General features: G+C 39.4%; 1 protein-coding gene across 1 annotated transcript; it reads right to left on the bottom strand.

Annotated features, from left to right (window-relative positions):
* Positions 1–9371: 9371 nt before the first annotated feature.
* On the bottom strand, positions 9372–17374 carry diras1a (DIRAS family, GTP-binding RAS-like 1a). Its single transcript, XM_053512620.1, has 2 exons — positions 17068–17374; positions 9372–11423 (listed from the first exon to the last, which is right to left on the bottom strand). The coding sequence occupies exon 2, from the start codon at positions 11363–11365 to the stop codon at positions 10778–10780; it is 588 nt and encodes a 195-aa protein (XP_053368595.1). The 5' UTR covers positions 11366–11423; positions 17068–17374; the 3' UTR covers positions 9372–10777.
* Positions 17375–25111: the final 7737 nt, after the last annotated feature.

The following is a 25111-nucleotide window of genomic DNA, read 5'->3' as shown; positions in this document are numbered from 1 at the left end:
AGAAATTATCTTTTTAGTCTTATGTTTTATGTGAAATTGTTTCAATAACAAAATAATCAATGTCTTATGAGACCAGTTAAAAAAAAATGAAATCAGTGTTGTTAATTAATAAAAGATCTCCAATCGCCCTCCAGACAGCAAACTCCCTTGTGCAGTCATAGCATTCCAGCTCAGAGGTCGTGAATTCTATAAAAGTGAGCCCTCTTAACATACATTTCCAAGGGGATGTTAGCCTATGACTTATCTTCTTGACCAATGGCTACTCCCATGACGTCTGTTGGAGTCTCCAGGGATGCAGAAAAGCACATCGCATGACTGCTGGGCAATGTTACTAAGCGGCAAATAGCGTATAAACTCAACCTGGCAACCCCACAACAATTAACAGGGCTTAGATGTTTAAATATAAATGTTTAGATGTTTTTTTGGCATTTATGTTGCAGATTATTTACAAGTTGGCTTAAATGACCATATGAAGTCCACATAATATTCTAGAAACCTGTAGTTTCTTGGCAGTCACGTGGTCATACCACACTCCCACATGGGAAACAGGGCAAGGGATTACTGTCAGGCTAGAACACTCTGATTCACCTATAACCTAGAACAGTCTGGAATAACATTTACGTCTGTTTACATCCCTCACTCATCCACAACCACCCACACTCACATACGTACATACATCACCACAAAAACATGTCCATGCATTCATGATACTCATCAGTCTTGTAGCCATTGCAAAACATTTTAGCCAGCTTAGATTACTGCATGTTTCGAAACCCACAGCTCTGTTGCTAGGCTCTTTCGTTATTATTTATTAAAATATTTGTTGGCTAAAAAGTTGCTAGAATTTATTTTTTAATTCACCGCTCTCAAAACAATTTTTCCTACAGTTACTATATATTTAAATAGTTTAAGCAAAATGCAAGAAACACCATTTTGGGACTGTTATACATTTTGTGATCTGGATGTTGTGCGAATGTCATATCATACTTAACAAAAATATTTGGAATACTGTAGTGTAACCACAATGGTAACATGTGCAAACTAAACTTAACGTCCCAATTCATACCTCTCTTTTTTTCATCTCTTGCTCCTGCAATCACTTGCACTGGTTTGGTGCATTTGAAACATTTTTGAAAGGAAAATTGGTGACTTAGTGTTTTTTTTTTTTTTTGGTGACTTTTTGGAAGTTTGCATGTTTTCCCGTGCTTGATGTTCTTTTGTTTTTTGAGGAGTACTCAAGTTTCCGCAGTCCAAAGACATACAAGTTAATTGGCATTCCCAAATTGTCTATAGTGTGTGTGTATATATGTGTGTGCCATGTGATGGATTGGTGTACCCTGCCTTGTGCCCAAAGTCTCCTGTGATAGTACAGAGAAAGCAGTATAGAAGTTTCCTTTCAAGTTTCACTGTCATATGCACAGTAGTGAAACAAATTTCTGCTAAAAAAAAAAAAGTAAAAAATAAGCATAAAATATAATAAAATAAATATTAAAATATTGGTATAAAAAGAATAGGTATATAAAAAAAGGAGATACATCAAACAATAAAACATAGAATTAAAGCCAGAATATAAAAATATGAGAAAGTATGAAATGAGTATAATATATATATATATATATATATATATATATATATATATATATATAGTAAACAGACGTATTGTGCAAATTACCCAACATGCTGTGTGTGGAAGGCTGTTGTATAACTCTTTCCATTACTATCAGAATATTATAAACATTATAGGATCACTGGATCCTATAATGGATACATGGATATGCAGCTGATGCATGAATGTCTGTTATACGGTGCATGCTTGTTCTATGATGGGGAGCTGTTGTCATGTAGAAGATTGAAGCTGCTACTACAAAATCACAATCAGTGCATGATTTTGCTCTGTTGTTTATTACAACTCAACCCACTTGCTATTGTCACTAAATTGTATAGTTAAATCATCACAAACACAATTCCATGCTGATTTGCTCATTGTGCCAAAACGAGGGAGTAGTTAAAGCCTGTTTAAAAATCACACAGAATTTACACTTTTATAACTCGAAAAAATTTGACATAACATTGACAACTTTTGATTACAGGTGAAAATGCACAAAATATTTTCTGTCAGTTTGCAATACTTGCAATACACACTGCATTTTAAAAAAATGCAAACGTTCTTTCATTTTGCTGTCAAACTGTTTATTTGCTAGACAAAATCGGACTAAAATCCTTGTAATGTGGCATGGTGTGACCAGCACTTGTGAAAAAAGAACCACGGGTTACAGAGCACTACGCAATCGCACTCGGTTAATTTTGACTAATAATAAGAGGCACCTGCAAGTTCAGTCCAGCTAGAGTTGAACATACAGTATTGGAAAAACCTTGCAAAAACTGTTGTATTTTTTTAGACCACCATTTTCACCCCTTCCACTATTGTAGCTTGGCTGGGCTTTGGTACACCCTTAATTATTGAAATGTGCTACATATATTTATTATTTGCACACATTTACTGCACATATTTATTTATATTTCATCATTAACAATGTAAAAAAAATCTAACTCAACATCATGTTTCAATCCTTTTTTGGTCAAAAAGAGGATTGTTTAGTATTAAATTACATAGGCAATTCAGGATGTTAAAGAGGTAATGAGGACTACAGGGCATTTGTAGAAAATAGACAGCTTTCTTACTCCATAAACAATTCTACTGCCAAGGATGCTAAAACTTTAAGTATTAGGCAAAAACCAGACACTGCTAGCAATGGCACACATTGTGCTTGCTGAGGATGCAGCAGCTGGTACTCATAAGTATTCTCATTAGCTGCCTCACACAAGCCCACTCTGCCTTCTCGTTGTGTATCCCACACACCACTACTCCATGACTGCAAATGATCACTGATGGGAAAACACAATAGTAAGAGTATACAGATGACGCATAAGGCCATCTCCACTGTGGTTAGAGAAGAGAGCAAGAGAACAACACTGAGAGGAGGCATGGTGTGCATGAGCCCACTTCATCTGTGGAGAACAGAGCTAACACTTTTAAATCCAACAAAGCTGCCATTGTGTGTTTGATGCAATGAGTCTAACAGCGACCATGCCCGCTTAACATGCAAAGCTGTCACACATACGGCAAAATTGCTTGTGACGCCTTACGCTACGCAAACCATGTGGGGTAGTGACTGATCTCATTACGAAAGAGCATTCAAATGACAGTATGACACTCTAAAGAATCTGGAGCAACCGTCCAGATCTGTTTTATAAGATTTTTTTCAGTTATTACAGAATGCATTATTTAAAACAGAAGCATTATTTTAAAAATGCTTAAGAAATGTATGCACAAACTGTAACACATATCAAATCAACCAAATACTAAAACTGTAAACATTTCCACTGATTTTAATAAAAGAACTTTCGGTAAAAAGTTCCATGTTTCCACACTGAGCTCAGGTTGCTGTCTGTATGGGTTTGTCCAGGTTCTCATGTTTCCTCTCCCCTCCCAAAACCCTGCCAGTACATGGACTGATGATTTAAACTGATCAAAACTGATGTGAAAAAAACATGAACTCATAGTTATGTGATGCTGTGCATCCTATACGGGGTTGTATCATCGCCTTGCGCCCAGGATTAAGCAGTTACTTGAAATTAAAAAAATATATTTGTAAACTAAAATCACACACAGATTAAAAGCTGTTTTAAAGCTGTGAGATTAAGTACTCTGGTTGTGGTTGTATATGTGTGTGTTGGGGGGGTTGGGGGTGCACCCTGTCCAGGATGTACCCCACCTTGTATCTAAAGTCTCCTGGGATAGGCTCCAGGCCCCACGCAACAGGATAAGCATATAGAAGATGAATGAATGAATGAATGAATGAATGAATAACCATTAATAGCATAACCATTAGTAGTATATAAAATGTATAATTGCTGTGCTATTAGATGAATATACCACTTTGCTATAGATTAGAGATAGAGATTTATGACTAAAATGAGTTAACTGATAGGGATTAGTTAGGGGTTCACAGAAAGAAAGAAAAACTTGCTTACAAGACATGAAATTTGGGTTAATCTACCGTACATTGTGTAATCAGACAATTTAATGCAAATGATTATTATTAATGATACAATCATGTTATAATTTATCAAAGGCATTGGCAAACATTCAATGTTTCACAACTACTATTATTATTGGCAACTCTCATATGGTTCAGTTGATTGTTAATGTATTCTGCGTGTTATTTCCTGATATGAAATGCAGTTCTTATGTTTTTTGTTTGTTTGCATGTGCTTGAATGAGTATGTTCTTGAGAGAAAATAAATTTGACACATTTTGTTTTTGGTCTCTTGCAGGGATTTTGTGCGCAGCTTTGCTGATGTGACGTTCTGCTTGTGTCATCGGGCCAAGTGCCAGGACCAGAGTGCACTGTAAGAACAAACAAAGAGAAACAGGCCCCTTGTGACCTTCACCATGTATTTTTATGTTTTGTTATGGCTGTGTGATGGCAACATGTACAGAGCCCAGGGTTCTTTTCAGTGTATACCAACAACATTTACTGCACATGTTTCACTTTTTTCAGTATTGTATATACAAATCACACTGGCATGTTGTTCCGAACTGCAGCTAAAAGTGTGAGCAGACAGAAAGCATTTATTTTATGGGTAAATTATATTTCGAATGTAGACTTTGCATCTGAGCAGTTTCAGAGGAATGTTTTTGTTTAAGTCACATAGTGAATTATGCATTTAAAAAAAATAAAATAAAAAACATCTAACTTAAGGTATGCACTAGTAAGTAACAGGTGCAGATGATGACAGATGATCAGGCCAGTGATTAGTGTAATGGTGATGCTGAATGGAAGAGACGAGAGGGGAAATACATAAACATTTTTTTAATTGTATATTTAGGCACTTTGCTGTCAGTTATAGTAAAATATGGCTCCCATTTCTTGAGGACATCATTTAATTTAATCCATTTAAAATAAACTGATTTTTATATTTTAATTAATTTACACAGTACTGTATTTTACTGCATAATGTAACATAGCATTTGTTAAAGATCACTTACCTATGTTGCGATTATTATTTAGAATTTTATAAGGCAATATGTTTACTTTTGTGTAGTTCCTTAAAGTTGCACAAAACATTGCAATAGCAAGGTGTTTAATTTTGCCATAGACGCAGTGCAATATCACAAAAAGGGACTGCTATTCCATTTTTAGCATGGGAATATTTTTACTTTCACTTAAACTTAATTTCTTGTTACCTTTCCCATCTTTGGATCTTGTGAGGCATAAAAACCAAAAGCAAATTATTTGTATACCTCATATTATGTGCACATGTGGTGTAAACACACACACACTATGATTTTCCATAGTAGACCCAGGAATGTTAAGGAATTTTGTAAGAACACCTAGGAACACCTTTCATTTGATGAGCTGATTTTTATTTATTTTTTTTGGTATACAGCACATTTAAAAGTTTTAGGTACTGCATAAAGAATATTTCTCTTTATCTAGGTTAATAGCTACAAAAGAGTAGTTTTGCCCCAACAAAGCACTGGACAAATGGCAGGTTATGAGGCACAGGGGTCATCTGGGATGTTGTCGGCACTAAAGTACAAAGTGATGTAAATGATTGACCTATTCATGTGAGGTTCTGCTTTGAACTAATGACTGGAAGTAAAAACAGGCTTACATAATCTTTAATTACTAACAGAACGGCAATGTGCTGGTGCAGGGTGACTAAGCAGAGCTATGGAGTGAAATGCAAAAGTCTTGTCTAGTGAAACACATTTCGTTGTTGTGTGCAGACCCTGAACGGGCATTTTCCGGCCCAAGCAGGTTGGCACTTGCATTTGGACACAATCAGGGAATTATTATCATGATAAATGCTAGCTGGAAGACCTACATATGGTTGTTCACATCAAAAGAAGCTCTTTCATTACCAAAAAGTGCGGGGCCTACCCGGGCATAATGAGAGCTCTCTGATAAACAGCGCTTCTCTGCCTCTTATGCAGCATCATGCTTAGTCTGCCATAACAACATAAAAACAAGCTAAATGATTATGTGAAAGAACATGTGAAACCATCTCTGGGGAGCTACATGCGTCTTGTATTCTGAAGCAAGAAGAGTCTGTAATCAAAAATTTGATTTTTTTTTTAGCTTAGATGGAAAAACACAATAGGGATTATAGGCAGGAGTGCTCTGGCTTTCAGGAGGACCCTGGCTCTAATTTTGTCTGTCACTTAGCCTAAGACTGTTTATTATAGGCCACTCTTGCTTTAGGTGAAAGCCATCGAAGCTTAATCCAATTACATGTTTGGTGAACTGCTGTGTCATCGTGTCTAGCAGTACAACAGGTCTTTATGAGTTCTAAATATCATGCTTGTTTTAGACCTAGGCACAAGGTTAAACACATACACTATATAGAATAATGTATTTACGTGCATCCTTGATTTAAAAATAAATGCAGAAAGAATCTTGGATTAAATGACACTTTCAGTTCCTGGAAATCAAGTTAAATGCTCCTGTTAAATGATGCTTGGATGTGATACCGTTTAGGGAGTTTGATTACTTTGTCTTGCTTAGTAGGACATATGTCAGTGGTTCACGAGTGTTTTATTGGCACAAGCACACACACACACACACACACACACAATAATCATACTCAACATGCAATTTGAAAACACCAATCAGACAGAAGCATGAGAGTCTATGAACACTTCACACATACGAACCAGAGGTAAGATGTGATCCCCTAAGCCTGGAGCTAGGTATGAAGCAACTGTGGCGAAAATCAAAGATTTCTTCAAATCTGTTAGCTTTGTTTAAAACTTCTTTGAGTGTCCTGCTACTGACCAAAACAGTGAGCTATCTCCCAGTTATTACATTTCCATTCAATTTAAGCAGCACGATACTGAAATAAAGCATTATTCAAAAACACTACATCTAGCAGCCCTTAACACACATTTTTCTCCTTTGGCAAGCAAGAGCATGATTTACAGAGAGCCTTACGGTATGACAGAGGCACATATGAACAAACATTACCTCACTGGCACTTTGTTGTGCAACCAAAGTTGAAGCTTTCAGGATTTAAGATGGGTTTATGATCTGCATGTGAAGGACATGAACAGACGTGAAAAAACAAGTACATGACCTTGGCAACTCTACACATGAAAGATTTATTCCGAGGCTTACTGCCTCGATTACATAAAGAAATAGTGTCACCTAGTGGCCACAAAGAGATTTACAGGCTGGAAAAGCAGCAACATTATGTGAACATTTGTTTCCTGTTTTTCATTTTTCATTAAAAAAATTTTCCTTTAATCACTTCCCTGGTTCTAAACTAAAAGTAATTAAAAAGCAACATTAATAGAAAAAAGTAACATTAATAGATCAGATACATTAAATATAATAAGTAATAATATGTTATTTTATGTTTATTTAATATTAAATGCACTTGAAATTTCTGTTATTTCATTATTTGCAAGATTCATGCACGTATTGTGGTTGCTTTTGTTGTTGTGGTTATTTAGCGTTTTGTGTTGCTGATCTCAGCCTTGAGTTTAGTGTGATCCAGGATTCCAGGCTTGTTTCTGAGGGGCCTGTGTGAAATTTTGCATATAAAAATCAATAGCTTATTGATATATTATATTATGTTACAGTATTAAACTTTTTTTTACTACTACTACTACTACTAATAATAATAATAATAATACATTAAATGTGTAGGTGTGGCCAAACGTTTGACTGATACTGTACATATTTTCCTGTGATGGACTGGGACCTCTTCTGTGTTGAATTATGTCCCTTAATGCATGAGAAAACTTTTTTATTTTATTTTAATTTCCAACTCAACCTATTTATGAATAAAACCAGGATAAGGCGAATACATGAATTATTTTTATTATTATTGTTATAATTATTATAAGTTGTTGTAGTAGTAGTAGTGGTTTCCACACAAAAACCGTTATCTTTAATATCTTATGCATACATTATTTGTCCACTAGATGGCGACAAAGATTAAAATCAATCATTTCTGATCCAAATTTTTCAAAAATGTCAAGTTGATTTTTGAAAAAAAAAAAAAATGTCAGAGTGTTTATGCAAATCCATACTGATATTGCTGTCACACATGAGCAATTAACAAGAGCACTAAAACTGTTATATGTTGCACACGTTGACTATAATCATGAATGGCATGAATGTTCTAATTCATATCATAAATAAAAGTGCTAATTATGTTTAATTTGAAATTAAATGATTATAAAATTGTTTCCTTTTTTTAATTCAGACTATTATAACTATTGTGATTGTCTATGACAAACTGTGGATGCAAAACTGAGGATATTTCAGGGTGTTACAATTTAATCCTCCCAGTTAAAATGTCAGAATATAATTAGATATAAGTTAAAAATGTGTATAGAGAGCAACATGGTGGTGAACTGGTTAGGAATGTTTGCTCACAACTCCAAAGTCGCCTGTTCAGTTCCGAGCTCTGGTTTCTGTCCATGTTCTCCACCTGCACGGGTTTCCTTAGGGTTCACATTCCAGTAAGTTGATGGGATTGTTTGTTTTTTTTTTTTTTTTTTTTTTTTGTGTGTGTGTGTGTGTGTGTGTGTGTGTGTGTGTGTGTGTGTGTGTGTGTGTGTGTGTGTGTGTGTGTGTGTGTGTGTGTGTGTGTGTGTGTGTGTGTGGTGGCTTGCTCTGCAATAAACTGGCATCCACTCCAAGATAAATCTCAACCTTGAAGCCAGCGTGACCCGGGGATGCGATACGGATTCACTGTCACCATGACCAGGACAAATCAGTTACTGAAGATGTATTAATTGATCAATTATTTAAGTAAGTAATCAAAGCCAAAGGAAGGGAGTGTCAATTTACTTGTTAATTATAGTGTTGAATTTTATTTAGGTTAGAGACATGGAATTCAGGAAAACCCCAGGCTCTCACTTACATAGTAGTCATTTGTCAGACGCTTTTACCCAAAAAAATATTTGAGAGCATGTTAAAAAAAACAAGCATATTGCTGAAACGCAACACTGGATAAAGGGAAGGTCTGGGGTCTACACTTATAACCATGTACTCATCAGCGCAGAACCTTATTCTAAGAGCTTTTAAATGCTCCTATATTATGACACTCAAAAAACAAAAAAAATGTGCATGCTATTTATCTTTTTTTTTTTTTTTAAACCTAATTACAAATTTTAACTATTTGTAATTAAGGCCTGCAGTGCTTGTTTTGCACTTAGAGATTGTTTCTTAAAACCACCCGTGATGCACCTGTGTGAAGGATATATATATATATATATATTATATATATATATATATATATATATATATATATATATATATATATTAAAAAACACAAAATGTCAACCAGGTTTAATGCATTTTCATTTAGCATATCATGAAACATAAAGACATCAAAAAAGTGATGTAGATAGTTACAGCGGATCCTAATATATTTCTTATTGCCTTTCTAAACTGATGCAAAGTTATTAAGTTACTCATATTCACATGACAAGCTTTTTTTTATAACTAATATAATATTAATAATATATACATCACAGTTTATGTTGCATTTGTCATTTCAAAACCACAGAACAAGACAAATAGTCCGATATTTATTTTACACCATATATTTGTGCTTCTTTATTTTTTATTTCTGGTCCTTCACATAATATTATTAGATAAACACTGTACCTGCTTTAAAATTGTAAACGCAGAGTGTCTGACAAAAACGTTTCTGTAAAGGTTCATTTTTAATGTTTTGAATGTGCTCAAGATTCTAAAAGTGCTTTTATATAATGTATTGCTAAAGCAATGGCATTAAATAGTCAGAGGATATATACACACTAAATAAAGAAAAAAAACATTAACTATACAAGGGTATTCAATACAAATGAGATTAATACACATTTAGATTTTACTCACGGGTTAAATATTTCAGTTAGATTAATGATTAATGCATATTTCAGGTTTTCGCGTGCCACCAACACCGGGAAAAATGCTTTCCATGTTTAAATCTGCTTTGCTGTGCTTTGTTTAAGTAAAGCTCTGTATCTGATGACAATTCTAGTATCACAATGATTAGGAAGGTAGTTCTACATGATCAAATGTGCATCATTCACTATTCATGTTTGCTTGGTTAAACCTGTTTGTACTATTACAAAGCCAACAAAAAAAAGTCTGCAAACCCAAATCTTTTGAATTTCTAACATGCTTTTGTGCTGTTGTAATGTCTAATTTTGGAAGAGCTGGATAATGTGGTCGCCTTGTTGCGCTTGTGGTCTCATTCGCCCATTGAGAACATGATAAAGTGCATAACCGGTTCAAGACGTGTTTCTATTCGAGTTTTGAACAAAATCCTTTCCGAGACACAAAGCCCTGTAAATGATCATGGTAATGATTAGGTTTCTTTTCGTTGCAGCCTAAAAACAAACTTTGTTGAGGAAAGCTGTGCATGAGCAGGTGGAAAGGGGAGAAGGAAAAAGTTAATACTGAAGAAGTACTGTCCAAGTCAACTCAATCAGATGTTACAGGGATTGGGTGAGTCAACATTATGACTTCCCTTGATTCTAGTGGTTGTTACAGGAGCCAAATTAAATTTTTGAAGAGAATAAATGAAAAGAGAAAAGAGTCTGGTTGGTCAACCGTGCACCGAAGAATACCTGATTCAGATCCAAAGAAATGGGACTAATGTGATGAGTGACTTTTGTACATTTTCATCCAGTCATGTCATTGCTGAAATGACTCCGCTCCATTTTTCTCCACCACTCGAACCATCTCTACATGATGCTGCACTTGGCCTTCAGCTTGTCGGCCCTGCGTTGCTTGCTGGAGCGCATGTTGAGGCTCATGTCTCGCTTCTTGTCCAGGTTCAGCAGCTCCTGGAAGAGCTCAGTGACGTTGTGGTTGGTCTTTGCTGAAGTCTCCATGAAGGCACACTTCCAACTGTTGGCTTGCGCCTCCCCTTCCTTGGTCTCGACTTCGCGTTGACTCTCGTCGCTCTTGTTGCCCACCAGCATGATTGGAATGCCCTCCACATTGCCCTTGATGGCCAGCACCTGCTGATAGATAGGTTTAAGCTCCTCTAGAGATTGGCGACTAGTGATGGAGTACACTAGAATAAACGCATGGCCCTTGGAGATGGACAGGCGCTGCATTGCTGGGAACTGATGGCTGCCTGTTGTGTCAGTGATCTCCAGCGTGCACACGCTTTTGTCGCAGCTGATCACCTGCCGGTATGTATCCTCCACTGTGGGGATGTATGTGTCCCTGAAAGTTCCCTTCACGAAACGAAGGACCAGGGAGCTCTTACCAACACCTCCAGCCCCGAACACCACCACGCGGTAGTCATTGCTTTGCTCTGGCATGCTGGTATGGTCCGCTCAGGGTGCGGTCAGTGCTAACTCTTGATGTATTCCCTGAGATCTGAAAAAAAAACAAATAAAAATAAACAAAAAACATATTTAATAACAATCAATTTACCATGATCATGTTAAGCATGTTATAAATATCTGATGCATATTTTGTTTTGCAGGCTCGGGTCCATCCAATAACATATGGCTACAAATCCCCAGTGTTGGAAGTCTCACCACGTTCATTTGTGTCTAACTGAACTTAAATTAATAGTGTAGGCGTGCTTTCTTCCTTGGAGCTCATTCAAAAGTAGAAGTTTACTGCATATAAATAATGAATGATGAAGCAAAACTTAACAGGAATACAGAACCAATTCACACTCAATAATGATGAGCTATAACATTAAAACCACTGACAAGGGAATTGAATAACATTCATTGTCTCATCACAAGGGCACGCAAAGAAGTGGGATGTACTGTATTAGGCAGAAAGTAATCAGTCACAAAGGTGACATCTTTCAAGAAGAAAAAAAGTATTTTTCAAAGGTGACATCTTGAAAGCAGAAATAAATGAGTGGCTTTGACGCAGGCCAAATTGTAACGGCCAGATGACTGAGTCAGAGCAACTCCAAAACGACAAGTCTTGTGAAATGTTCCTGCTAAGCAGTGGTTAGTACTGCATAATTAAAAGGGGCCCAAGGAAAGACAACTGCTGAACCAGTGACAGAATCATGGGTTTCAAAGGCTTGTCGGTGTACATGAGAAGTGTGTGAGGCTAGCCCATCTGCTCCAGTCCTACACAAGAGCTACTGTAGCATAAATTGCTGGAAACGTTCATGTTGACTATGATAGAAAGGTGCTGTAACACACTGTACATTACAGCTTGCTGTGTATAGGGCCGAATAGCCACAGAACTATCAGAGCTCCCAGGCCAGAAGCTCCTACAAAGGACCATGTGTGCATCAGATTATTGTTGAAGACCAAGTACAAGACCAAGCCTCATGATAGTGCAGTTCCCTAATGCTAATGGCCTTTTTCAGCAGAATAATATTTGGTGTCACACTTCAAAAATGTACATAAATGGGTTAAGGAATATGATGAAGAGTGCAAGGTGTTTACTTGGCCTCCAAACTCCCCAGATCTCAATCAGATGGAGAATAATTGAAATGTGCTGGACAACCATGTCTAATCCATGCAGGGCCCACCTCACAACTTATAAACTTATACACAATATTAGGAAGGTTGATGGCCATATTGCTGTAGTTATGGCTGTTTGCCCTCCAATATGTGATTGTTTTGTATACTATAAAGATAGATTTTTTTTTACCATGAGTGGGATTTTCCCACTAAATGGCGTAAACCTGTTCCAGGATGACAATCCACATGTGCACAAACCAAGCTCCATGAAGTTTCCCAAGGTTGGAGTAGAAGATCTTGAGTGACCGCTACTCACCTGAACATCTTTGAGAAAAAACTGAACACCGTCTGCACTCCAGGAAGCTCCACAAACATCAGTGCCTGAACTCACTAAAGTTTTTTGGGCTGAATGATTAGAAATCTTCAAAGGCAATCTACAAAATCTGCTGCAAGGCTTTCCCAGAAGAGTAGAGGTTATTATATAAATGTGACCCGTCAGGTGTCCAAATACTTTTGGTGCCACAATTTATTTAACATTATGTCCATGCCATTAAACAAACTCAACAAGCATAGAGTTATGATTGTGCTGTGCATGCTTGAGCAAGATATTATTTAACTGTGTGAGAATGGGTGAGTCAGTGTACTTGAATAGAAATGCCACTGTCAGCTCTTTTGTGTCAAATCAGTTTGAAGGCAAAATTATTTCTAATTGTTCTTGTGTTTTTGCCCAAAAGAATAGAACAAGATGTCTAAAGCTTTTATAGTTACAATAAACTGCTGCTGAATTCTTCATTCTGCTTGGTCAGAAAAGTGTTGATTAATTTTCTTTTCAGGCTGAATTGTCACTGCTTTGTAATGGTCAATGAGTTTTCCCCAAGTGACACTGGACCTTAGACTTCAGAAGGTCTAGTAGGTCCAGAAGGTCCAATATATATAATTTTTTTTTTAGCTTATTTATTATATTTTTTAAGCGAATCTTTCCATCTTCGGTTTATTCCTACAAATTGCAATTGTTATTAAATATATGTGGAATAAAAGAAATAAAACACTTTAGCTTGACATGAAGTATCCTATAGCTATTTAAAATACTATACTCTATATTCCTTAAATAAAAAGGCTAACTTTTTACCATAACAATTTTAGTTTTTTTTCTTTAAAGGGTTTAACACAAGATAAACTAACTATACATAAATTGCTTGATGTTTTTGATAAGGTGCAGTTAATTTTTAAATAATACTCTTTACTTGAATAAATCTTTGACCTATTACACTGTACATTTTACAGTAACTGTTTAGCCTGCGCTTGTGCAAGAAGGTAGTGCATTCTCTGCTGCCATCAGCACCAAGGTCAAAATATATTAATGACTCACTCATCATACGCTGGAGCAGATGTAGCCACTGGTCTCCTGTGTACAGCAAGATCAAGCTGGCTATTTCCAGCACTTTAAATACATTCTTCTCCAGCCTAGGATCTTATCTCATTTCCCTCACCTGAGCTCCATGTGCATTTATGGTAACTTTGCTTATGAATCTGATTATCATAAACAGTTTGATTAACAGTGTAAGTCCTTTGTTCTCAAGACCTGACAGTGCAAAGTAGGTCACGTGTTCACTTGAGGTAATATATGTCTGGAATAATTATAATTACGACTGGGCCATAATCAATGATAATAAATGAAACTCAAACCTATTAGTACACTCCTGAGACTGCTGGAATAACGGACACAGATACAAAGATGCACAAGGCTGAAAACTTTAAAACTAAAGCGTGAAGATGAAATGATCGGAAATTAGTATACGTTAGAACATCTCGGCATTTAAAATAGTAAGTAGATGTTCCCAGTTGATACATGTGGCAAAAACACTGCAAGCGACACGATCTTTGGGGAATCACTTTTCATATCCCAGGCGTTCCGTGTGTCCATGTTTAGGGATCCTTGAAAAACAGGAGAAGAAGGATGACATAATCGTGTTCTTTCCCATCACTAGGCAACATGTCAACAGAGAGAGATGAATTATCTCATGAGAAGCCTGTTAGTGTTGCAGGACAGCCAATTCAAAAAGATGCCAATGTTGTATACAATTAACCAGGGCAAAGAAGGCAGGGGGAGTATTAGGAGTACCTACAAGAGTATCAGGAACAATTGGACCCAGGCTATGATTTCCCAGTTGAGAAGATAAAAAAAAATGTACTGTACACATGCATGAAGGACAGTGTTCTTTGCTGCTGCGAGCGCAGGCAAATACGTATCATATGAGAGGGAGGGAAAGAGAAAAGCTGCAGTGCAGAATCACCAGAGGAGAAAGACGAACAGGGTGGGCCTCTGGTGTCATATGGATGCCCATAGCATCTATGCTGCAGTGTTTGACTTAAAACTTTTTTGTAACAACCAAGGGATGTAAACAATTGCAAGAGAAATATCTTTTTTCTTCTTATATTCATTATCAAATATATCTCTATCCTTAACAGTGAATAACAGCATCATGTGGACTCTGTACCAAGGAGTAGATTCAAGAATCAGCTATTCTTCCCTTGTCTGCATCCTTGTGACGTCTCGGTTGTGCTTCTTTTTTGGAACTCTGGGAGTTCTCCAGTTACTGTGGAAACTCACCTCAAGGGCAGGCATGATACAGACGAAAGACCGTGTGTGAGATGTTTTAAGCTGGGATACTAAGGATGCTTAAAAGGATAACAATTAAAAGAGCACATTTTAGATGTATGCAGGAAAAATGACGCTGTCAAACAGTGCCCCTGGTAGTTCGCCAACAAACAATAGGTTTTATACATGTCACAGGAGCTTTATATAAGCTTATATAATCAGCCTATTTCGGCTACTGTTATCAACCTGATCATGAATCATCCCAAATTACTGAACCTTATAAAATTCCTTCCTCCGCTGATCCTTTTAGAAGCAGCAAAAATAGCACTGTGTTACATCCTCACTAGCATTGAACCATAATCCTGATAATCATCTCAGTGCCACATCCAAACCATGCAATCAATGAAAGCCAATGAAGTTCAATACTGCCAATTTAGAGCTCACCTTTTTTATTAAGCACAAGACATATATAAATAATCAAAAATCAGCTTCACACACACACACACACACACATACATTTATATATATGTATATACTGTATATATATATATATATATATATATATATATATATATATATATATATATAGTTACAATATGTAACTCAATAAATCCAAATTCAGCTGTAACAGCATGCATATGGCATACCACTAGACCTACAAGATGGTCCTGCTGTGCTTCCAAAAAAACAAACCTTCGTTTTATAATCCTTACCAGCAGCCCCGTGATCATTCCTCTAATCAGCACTTAATAATTGATGCTAAACAGTTTGAAAGGAAAATCTGAAAATGTCACCTACAAAATAAGCACAGTGGATTGCTTTTCATTCCACAAGGCCAATTGTGTTTATTTTTAACACCGCTCACATAGCCAATGAGCAGCAGGATGAAAAGAAAGAATCTATAGCTTCAAAAACAAATTTTTATTTATTTTTAAAAATACCTAGTTTTTTTTTATTTAGCTTTTGATTGGTTAAAGGTCAATCCTTTCCAGCAGATAGCTTGTGTTTATGTGATTGATTTTTAAAAAATAATTATTTCTCTAACATACAGACAACTAAAAAAAAACTACACATTTTCCAACACCATGATTCCAACCTTCATTCATACTTCTTCTGAGCTGTTATGTCACTTTCGTGTTATCCGTAATCAGAGCTAATTGTACATAATATGTGACTCAACCCTTTAGCAATTGAATTTTATTAGATGCAGTAAGTATGATGTTCCTGATGATATTTCTCACTGTTCATGTGGGTGTTTCTGTGGGTGTTTTTTTTTCCATGAATCACAGCATCCAAGGCAGGAAACACAATAAATGGAACCATCTTGCATCCAATCGTTCAGAAGGTTGTGTATTTTTAAGTATATGCTGCACTGTATATTGCAACGCCAATACGTAGAAGTGGAACCGCACTTATTTATTTATTTATTTTAGCTTGGGTTTTTTTTTTTTTTTTTTTTGGTCTGTATCGTGCTACCTATTTAAATGCAATACACGGACTACGCTGACGATGCTCATAATGGAGGTTGATGATTCAGTTCTAATTCACTCCAGCTCATCAGGGGCAATTTCTGGAAAGCGTTAAAAAACGCAAATTAGAAACAAAACGACATAATGTAATCTATAAATATATAGAAATAAATTTACATATGTGTGTGTGTGGATATATTGCATCAAATAATCATGGATTACTGTCCTGAACAGGGCGGCTGATGAGATGCAGAGTGTGAACAGCATAGAACTCGAACAAACAGACCATATCTGCTATGCATGATTAAAAGAAAAGCATCACCTTTTACTCTTTGATGTGCTACTGTATCTTGTGCATGCCTGACCGCGCTGTTCTATTGTTAAAGCTACGTGACTTGCGCTCCATCACACCAAATAAGGCTGAAGCCTCAAGGACGCACCAGAAGATGCTCGCTACCGAGCGCGCGCGAATGCGCCTCGCGTTATTAATACGCATGCAATCGTGCCCTTACCTCGACACTGTTCTGCAGCGGCCCCGAAGACGTCAGCAGGAGATTAGAGGAGGAAGCAGCAGGGAAGCGAGCGCGCGATGAATGTCGATTCTACGCCATGATATTCACGTAGCATTTTTACCTTTTAGTTTGCATGGCGTTACGGACAGAAATGCAGAACGAGATGGCGTGCAGAGAGAGAGAGAGATAGAGAGAGAGAATTAAGGTGCCGTGGGTATTGCTGTTGGAAGGCGCTCGCGCGCGGCTACGCTCCAGTGTGGTGTGACGCACGCGGACACCCCCGCCTTCTCCTCCCCGCGCGCGGCTACGCTCCAGTGTGGTGTGACGCACGCGGACACCTCCGCTTCCTCCTCCCCGCGCGAGCAGTGAGACGGTGCGGCTCGCGCAGCTCAGCACTGCCGCTATCAGGTTAACGGCGACAAATAAAAACAAACAAACAAACAAAAAAACACTCGACGTGTTTCATTTCATTCATTTTATCAAGGGTGGACGCATACGGGCCGTACTGTAAAAAAAAAAAAAAAAACAGTAGTGTTAGTTCTGTAATAAGGTTGAGCTAACCCTGAGCAGGAGTAATGGGACTATTACATAACACCACATAAAAAATTAATAAAATTCGATAATTATTATGGTTATTTTATAACATTATTTTATAAATATATAGTAGTATTAGGTCACAGCGGTAAGGTTCTTGCCTGCCATGTGGAAGGCCCTGGATTAATTCAGACCTAATGGCCAAATACCAGCCATTGGATGTAGTGGCATCCAGCGTAAAATTCTGTGGCAGAATATTCTTCGACTAGAGCAGTTGTAAGACTAACAACAAAAACAACAACATGGGCATTGATGGCCCAGTGATAGTTTTTTTGCCTGCCATGTGATGGCCTAGGTTAAGTTCCAACTCAAAGCCCTTAAAAATGAGATGGGTTGCATCAGGAATGACATGCAGCACAAAACCTGTGCCAAGGTGTGTGCTAATCTGATGGTCTGCTGTGGCGACCACATTTGGTGGGAGCAGCTGAAAGACAACAAGAACAGGGGCAAACCCCAATCTTTGCAGTAGGCCCGGGTTTAGTTTCCACACAAAGCCCAAACCCCAGCCTTCGGATGCAGTGTCACTCCCAGTAAATCCCGGATAAAATGAGAGTGTTGTGTCTGGAAGGGCATCTGCTGTAAAATCTGTGCCAGGTTGCGTGCAGGTATACTATGTTCTATAAAAAACAGTATGGTCAGTGAATGGCCTGACTAGTTTGAGCTGATAGAAAATTAATCAGTAACTTGGTAAAATATCTCATTACAACCAAATTCAAATTCAAATTCAAATTTTATTTGTCACATACACAGTCATACACAGTACGAAATGTAGTGAAATGCTTACACGACCGCCAGTGACCTTAAAAAGAGAATTAAAACTTATAGGTAATAAATATCAATAGACGAGATATGATAAAAAATTTAAATTTAAATAAAAATTTAACTAGAAAAAAATAGAACATGAAAATAGAAATATATTGTATGCATAGAACTATAATTTTGTGCAAGTATGCATAGAAAAAGTGACTCTGTGCAATAGTTATTAAAGTGACTTTGTGTAATGGTCCAGAATGTAAACGTGAACATGTAGTGTAGATGTGATGTGCGTGGAGTTGTCCATATTGTCCATTGATGTATAAAGATTGATTGGTTGATTTTGAGAATTGTGAAAATATTGTGTTAGTTATGCCTAGTGGTGTGGTTGAGAGACCTTATCGCCTGCGGGAAGAAGCTCCTCCTCAGTCTCTCTGTGTTGGCCCTCAGGGAGCGGAATCGCTTCCCAGACCGCAACAGAGTAAACAGTCCATTGTTGGGATGGCTGAGGTCCTTCACGACCTTCCTGGCCTTGGTCCAGCACCGCTTGGTGTAGATTGAGTGCAGGTCAGGGAGCTCGATGCGGATGATGCGCTCAGCTGATCGCACCACCCTCTGTAGAGCTCGTCTGTCCTGCATGGTGCTGTTCCCGAACCAGGTCGTGATGTTTCCCGTCAGGATGCTCTCTATGGTGCAGGAGTAGAAATTCCTGAGCACCTTGGAGGGCAGTCTAAAGTCTCTCAAGCGTCTGAGGTGGTACAGACGCTGCCGGGCCTTTTTTACCACGGTGTTGATGTGACAGGACCATGTCAGGTCCTGCGTGATGTGAACACCGAGGTATCTGAAGCTGTCCACTCTCTCCACTGGGCTCCTGTTGATGACGGGGGTCTGGTAGTTCCTCTCCTGCTTTGTACTGAAGTCCACTATCAGCTCCTTTGTCTTGCTGACGTTCAGGAGGAGATTGTTTCTCTGGCACCAGTTCTCCAGATTTCCAACCTCCTCCAGGTAGGCCGTCTCATCGTTGTTGGTGATCAGGCCCACCACGACAGTGTCGTCAGCAAACTTGATGACGGTGGTGGAGTTGGTAGTGGCCACGCAGTCAGAGGTGTAAAGAGAGTACAGCAGGGGGCTCAGAACACAACCCTGGGGGGCTCCAGTACTGAGAGTGATGGAGGCTGAGACATGGCCGCCCATCCTTACTGCCTGTGGTCTGCCAGTCAGAAAATTGGAGATCCACTGACACATGGATGAGCTGAGTCCCAGGTGCTCCAGCTTGGTGGTGAGTGTGGAGGGAATTATGGTATTAAATGCCGAGCTGTAGTCGATGAAGAGCATTTTCACATAATTCCCCCTCCGAGTGTCCAGGTGAGTGAGAGATGTGTGGAGGAGATGTGAGATTGCATCGTCCGTGGAACGGTTTGGACGGTATGCAAACTGTAGTGGGTCCAGTGTGTCTGGTAGTGAAGAAATGATGAAGTCTCTGACCAGGCGTTCAAAGCACTTCATCACTACTGAAGTGAGGGCTACAGGGCGATAATCATTGAGGGAAGCAGGATGAGGTTTCTTTGGGACTGGAACAATAATGGACTCTTTGAAGCATGTGGGGATCACCGACTGAGATAAAGAGATGTTGAATATCTCAGTGAACACAGGTGCTAGCTGGTCTGCGCAGGCTCTGAGGATACGGCCTGAGATGCCGTCTGGTCCTGCTGCTTTCCTGGTGTTCACTCTCTTGAAGGCTCTCCTCACGTCATGCTCGGTGATGATGAACGCGCTTCCGGTGCTGGCAGTGACTTCCTGTCTGCAGCCATTAGCGCCGCTAGCATTAGCATCGCTAGCATTAGCATCGCTAGCGTCTTTAGCTGCAGCCTCGAAGCGAGCATAGAAAGTGTTCAGCTCATCTGCCAGAGACACGTCTGCGTTTATCATACCGGATGTTGGTGCTTTATAATCCGTTATTGTCCTTAATCCCTGCCACAGGCTCCTAGAGTCACTCTGTTGGAGTTGTGACTCTAGTTTTCTCCCGTAGCGCTGCTTCGCCTCTTTCACCGCCTTCCGGACGCTGTATGACGCAGCCTTGTACGGTTCCATGTCCCCCGACGCGAGTCCCGTGTTGTAGGCAGCGGTGCGAGATCTCAGAGCGTCGCGGATGGTTTTATCCACCCACGGCTTCTGGTTGGGAAACGTTTTAATAGTCTTTTTCTCCACGGTATCATCCGCTAGTTTCCCGATGAATCCCACAACCGCTTCCGTAAACACGCTGACGTCACCATCGGAGCTGTTTCTGAACATGTCCCAGTCTGCGTCATCGAGTGCGTCCTGTAACGCGGCCACCGATTGGTCCGTCCAGCGCGCGACCTCCCTCTGAACCGGAACTTCCTGTTTCAGCCTTTGTTTGTATTTTGGCATGAGGAAGATGGCGGCGTGGTCGGATTTGCCAAACGGAGGGCGAGATTGTGCCTTGTAGCCGTCCTTGACCGTAGTGTAACAATGATCCAGTGTCCTTTCGCCCCTGGTGGGGCAGGTGATATGCTGATAAAAGTTTGGCGCTGCGCGTTTGAGGTTGGCACTATTAAAGTCCCCCGCCACAATAAGCGCAGCGTCCCGGTGTTGTGTTTGTTGTTGTGTGAGTGCCTCATGCAGCTCGCATAAGGCAGTGTCCGTGTCCGCTTGTGGTGGAATATAAACGGCGCTGATTATGACCGATGTGAACTCCCGAGGAAGGTAAAAAGGACGACACATGATGGACAGTAGTTCCAGGTTTGGTGTGCAGGAGCGTGTGAGAGGAACAACGCTCGCGCTGTTGCACCAGCTGCTGTTCACCATTAAACACACGCCGCCTCCCCTTGACTTCCCCGAGTCTCGCGTCCTGTCCATGCGGTGAACCGAGAAGAACTCGGCCGGCTGGATGGCGTGGTCCGGCACCGCTGGGTTCAGCCATGTCTCGGTAAAGCAGAGGAGATTGCAGTCCCGAATGTCTCTCTGGAACTTTATCCTGGCCCTGAGGTCATCGAGCTTGTTCTCCAGTGACTGGACGTTGGCGAGCAGGATGCTAGGCAGAGGTGTGCGGTGTGCACGGGCTCTCAGCCTGTTCCTGACGCCGGCTCGTTTCCCTCGGGGCCGCCGCTTTGCGTCGCGTCCTTTGTTGTCCCTCAGGATCTCACTCGGCCAGCTCGGATCCGGAGTTAAAAACGTCGAATTGTGAGTACATTGTATACCAATAGAAACAAGAGTGTCTCTATCATAACTAATGTACTCCATGGTGGTAATTTGACTGGTTTTAAGACGGTAAAAACTAAATCTGGTCGGAGCAGTCGTGACGGCAGCCGACCTCACCGGCGCCATCAAATTATTGATGTATGCCAATGTATGCTGAAGAGCATCTTTGAACACACAACACACTGAACTTTGAAGCAAATGACCTACAAAAGCAGAAAACCTGTGAACCTGTCCTGTGAGCTAAGAACAGGAAACTAAGTCTACAATTTAATTGGGTTACTGAAATTGGACAGTAGACAATTGGAAAAATAACCTGATGATTTTCTTCTGCAACATTCAGATGGTAGAGACATAGGATTTGGCATAAACAACATTAAAGCATGGATCCAGCCTGCCTTGTATCAACTTTTGTGGTGGTGCTGTAATTGTGTAGTGGATATTTTTGGCACACTTAATACAAACTAAGCATCATTAAAATCACAGCCTACCTAAGTATTGTTACTGCATGCCCATCCATTTATGACCACATGATAGCAGGCCATGTCACAAAGCTAAAATTGTCTCAAACTGGTTTCTTGAACATTACAATGTGTTCACTGTACTGAAAGGATCCAATAGAGCACCTTTGGGGTGTGTGGTGAAACAGGAGATTATGATTATGATTTGTAGCCGACAAATTAGCAGCAACTTTGTGTTGCTGTCAAATAAATATGGGGCAAAAACTCTAAGGAACATTGTAGCATTCCCGGCTGAACATAAGCACTTTACTCTCTTGACTGATGTTTAAAAAGATATTTTAATATCCAAAACACCGTAAGAGCTGAATAAATAAAAACAAAGACAAACAACAAACAAACAAACAATAGACATTGCTTGTAAATGGTATGAATCATCACCAATGTTAACAATAAACATGTACAATAATGTATACATATTTACCATAAATTAAATGAAAATGTCATCCCTTTTAATATATATTAAATTATATCCTTACCTTACAATATTTTAATTAGACTTATTTTAACACTGATGATTTATTTTTAAATGTATATAAAGCATTTGCAACATGTAACAAAATGTACATATTTATAAATTTGAAACATTGACAACCTCTGCTTAGGAGTGCAATTAAGAAACATAAAATATACTAATGTTGAAATTAACTATGAACTACTGTAAACAATATAACAGCCAAAAACTGTACCTTGTGCCCTTTATCAGCCAGGTGCTGAGAGGTAGGAGAAAGCCTTAAATCTAGCAAGGTAATATATGCTCCTTTGTGCACACCAGCCAGACGCTTATCACATGTGAAGTACATATAAAGTGCGCATTCACAAACAGCGCCACTGCACTTCCTTTTATGAACGTCAAAATAAAAGTCTGTGATATAAAACGCAAACACAAATGTAAAACAAATAAGAATAAAGTCTCCATATTTTAATTAACGTCAAGTAAGAAACAAAACACAACCATTAAAGAGTTTCTCTTATAAATGTTCTTAAATAAAAGGCCTTCTTTGTGAAACTTTTAAGTCATTTATGGCAACACTGCCCTCTATTCCTGGAGGTAAAGATGACGTCCCACTTCTGTGCTTGGGGGTTTAATGGTCATTTACACTCCCACCAAATCATGAGGAATTTGTATGACGTTAAGGAATATAAATTACAAATGATTTTTAAATAAAGTAAGAAAAAATGACCTTTATTTCTGAAACGGACAAAAGTGTCCATACTACTGTAATACTAGAATTTAAGTAATATGATAAGGATACACTTGGTTGCTTCCGAAATCAGCTAGATGGCCTCTAGCAACAGGATCAGCTTCTGGACTGGGCGTTCCATGACGGATAGCTTGTTGAGACGACGACCATCCCTTTCCAGATTCCGGTCACCAAAGCATACCTTGACCTTTCTCACAAGCCCATCTTTATCTGTTGCAGTCTCCGTGACTCTGGCCAGCCGCCACTCACTTCTGGGAAGATCATCAGCCCTTTCCATGACGATATCTCCTACTTTCAGGTTTCGCTTTGCTGTGTGCCAGCGCTGTCTGGTGGCAATGTTAGATAGATATTCCCTTCGCCAACGACTCCAAAACTGCTCTGCTAGGTACTGAACATGACGCCACCTTTTTCTTGCATAGATGTTTTCTCTAACGAATCTGCCTGGCGGTGCTAATGCTGGAACAGACTTCATAGTGAGCAAGTTATTAGGGGTGAGAGGTACCAGACTGTTGGGGTCGTTTAGGTTGTCAACTGAGAGTGGTCTACTGTTTACAACTGCCATGGCTTCATAAAACAGTGTTCGCAGTGAAGCATCATCCAGTCTGTCAGAAGAAAGTGAGAGAGTTGAGCGAAGGACATTTCTCACTGTCCTGATTTGCCTTTCCCATACCCCTCCTGCATGACTTAAATGGGGTGCATTTAGGACAAAGTCGCACTGCCTTTCAGCTAAGAACACTGTCAAACGATCTGCATCCATTTCCTTGAGAGCATTTGTCAGCTCATTTTTGGCTCCTACAAAGTTGGTGCCTTGATCGCATTTGATTTGGCGCACTGCTCCCCGTAATGCAATAAAACAGCGCAGGCTATTGATGAAGGCATCTGTAGACATGTTATCTAGCATTTCTATATGAATCGCTCTGGAGCTGAAACATGTGAAAGGGAGGCCATACCTCTTGTGCTCTTTTCGTCCCTGTTTAATGATAAAGGGACCAAAGCAGTCCATACCACAGTATGTAAACGGTGGGGAAGGACTAGTGCGCTCTGAAGGTAGGTCGGCCATTCTTTGCTCTTCTGTGGGTCTCCTGAGCTTTCGACATGTCACACAGTGATGTACATGGGATGCCACTGCTCTGCTGATTCCTGGAATCCAGTAGCCTTGTGATCGGATCTCATTCATTGTGAGTCCCTTCCCTTGATGCTTGACATTCTCATGACATTGAGAGATGATCAACTTTGTTATATGGTGATCTTTGGGAATGATTACTGGGTGTTTGACTGAGCTGGGTAGGGGTGCATTGCAAAGTCTTCCTCCCACCTTGAGTAACCCTTCTAGATCTAGGAAGGCATCAAGGTGATACAGCTTGCTGTTAGGTGACAGTTGGGCACCCTTGCTCAACAACTTGATATCCTTCGCATAGGTGTTACCTTGTAAATCCTTAAGGATGATACACGTAGCATGTTCTCGTTCAGCTACTGTGCTGTAACTGCTGGACTTATTTCCTTTAGCTCGGCGAATGAGGCGAGCCACAGCTTGGACAGCTCCAGACCATGAAGAAAGCTTTGACAAGCGGTCTGAGAGTCTGATTTCTGTTGTTTCTGTACTCAGAACCTGAGCCTGTCTCACTTCAGGATCTCCAACCTTTAGTGCTGTGTCAATATCTGCAACAGGAGGTATATCCTTTTCCCATAAGAAACTCGGCCCGGTCAACCAATTGGTTTTAAGAATCTCATCAACGTTTAAACCTCTTGACGCATGGT

Source organism: Clarias gariepinus, chromosome 15 (assembly GCF_024256425.1).
Source record: "Clarias gariepinus isolate MV-2021 ecotype Netherlands chromosome 15, CGAR_prim_01v2, whole genome shotgun sequence".
NCBI lineage: Eukaryota > Metazoa > Chordata > Actinopteri > Siluriformes > Clariidae > Clarias > Clarias gariepinus.
Note: the sequence above shows the minus strand (reverse complement) of the source record. Positions and strands in the feature narration are given on the sequence as shown.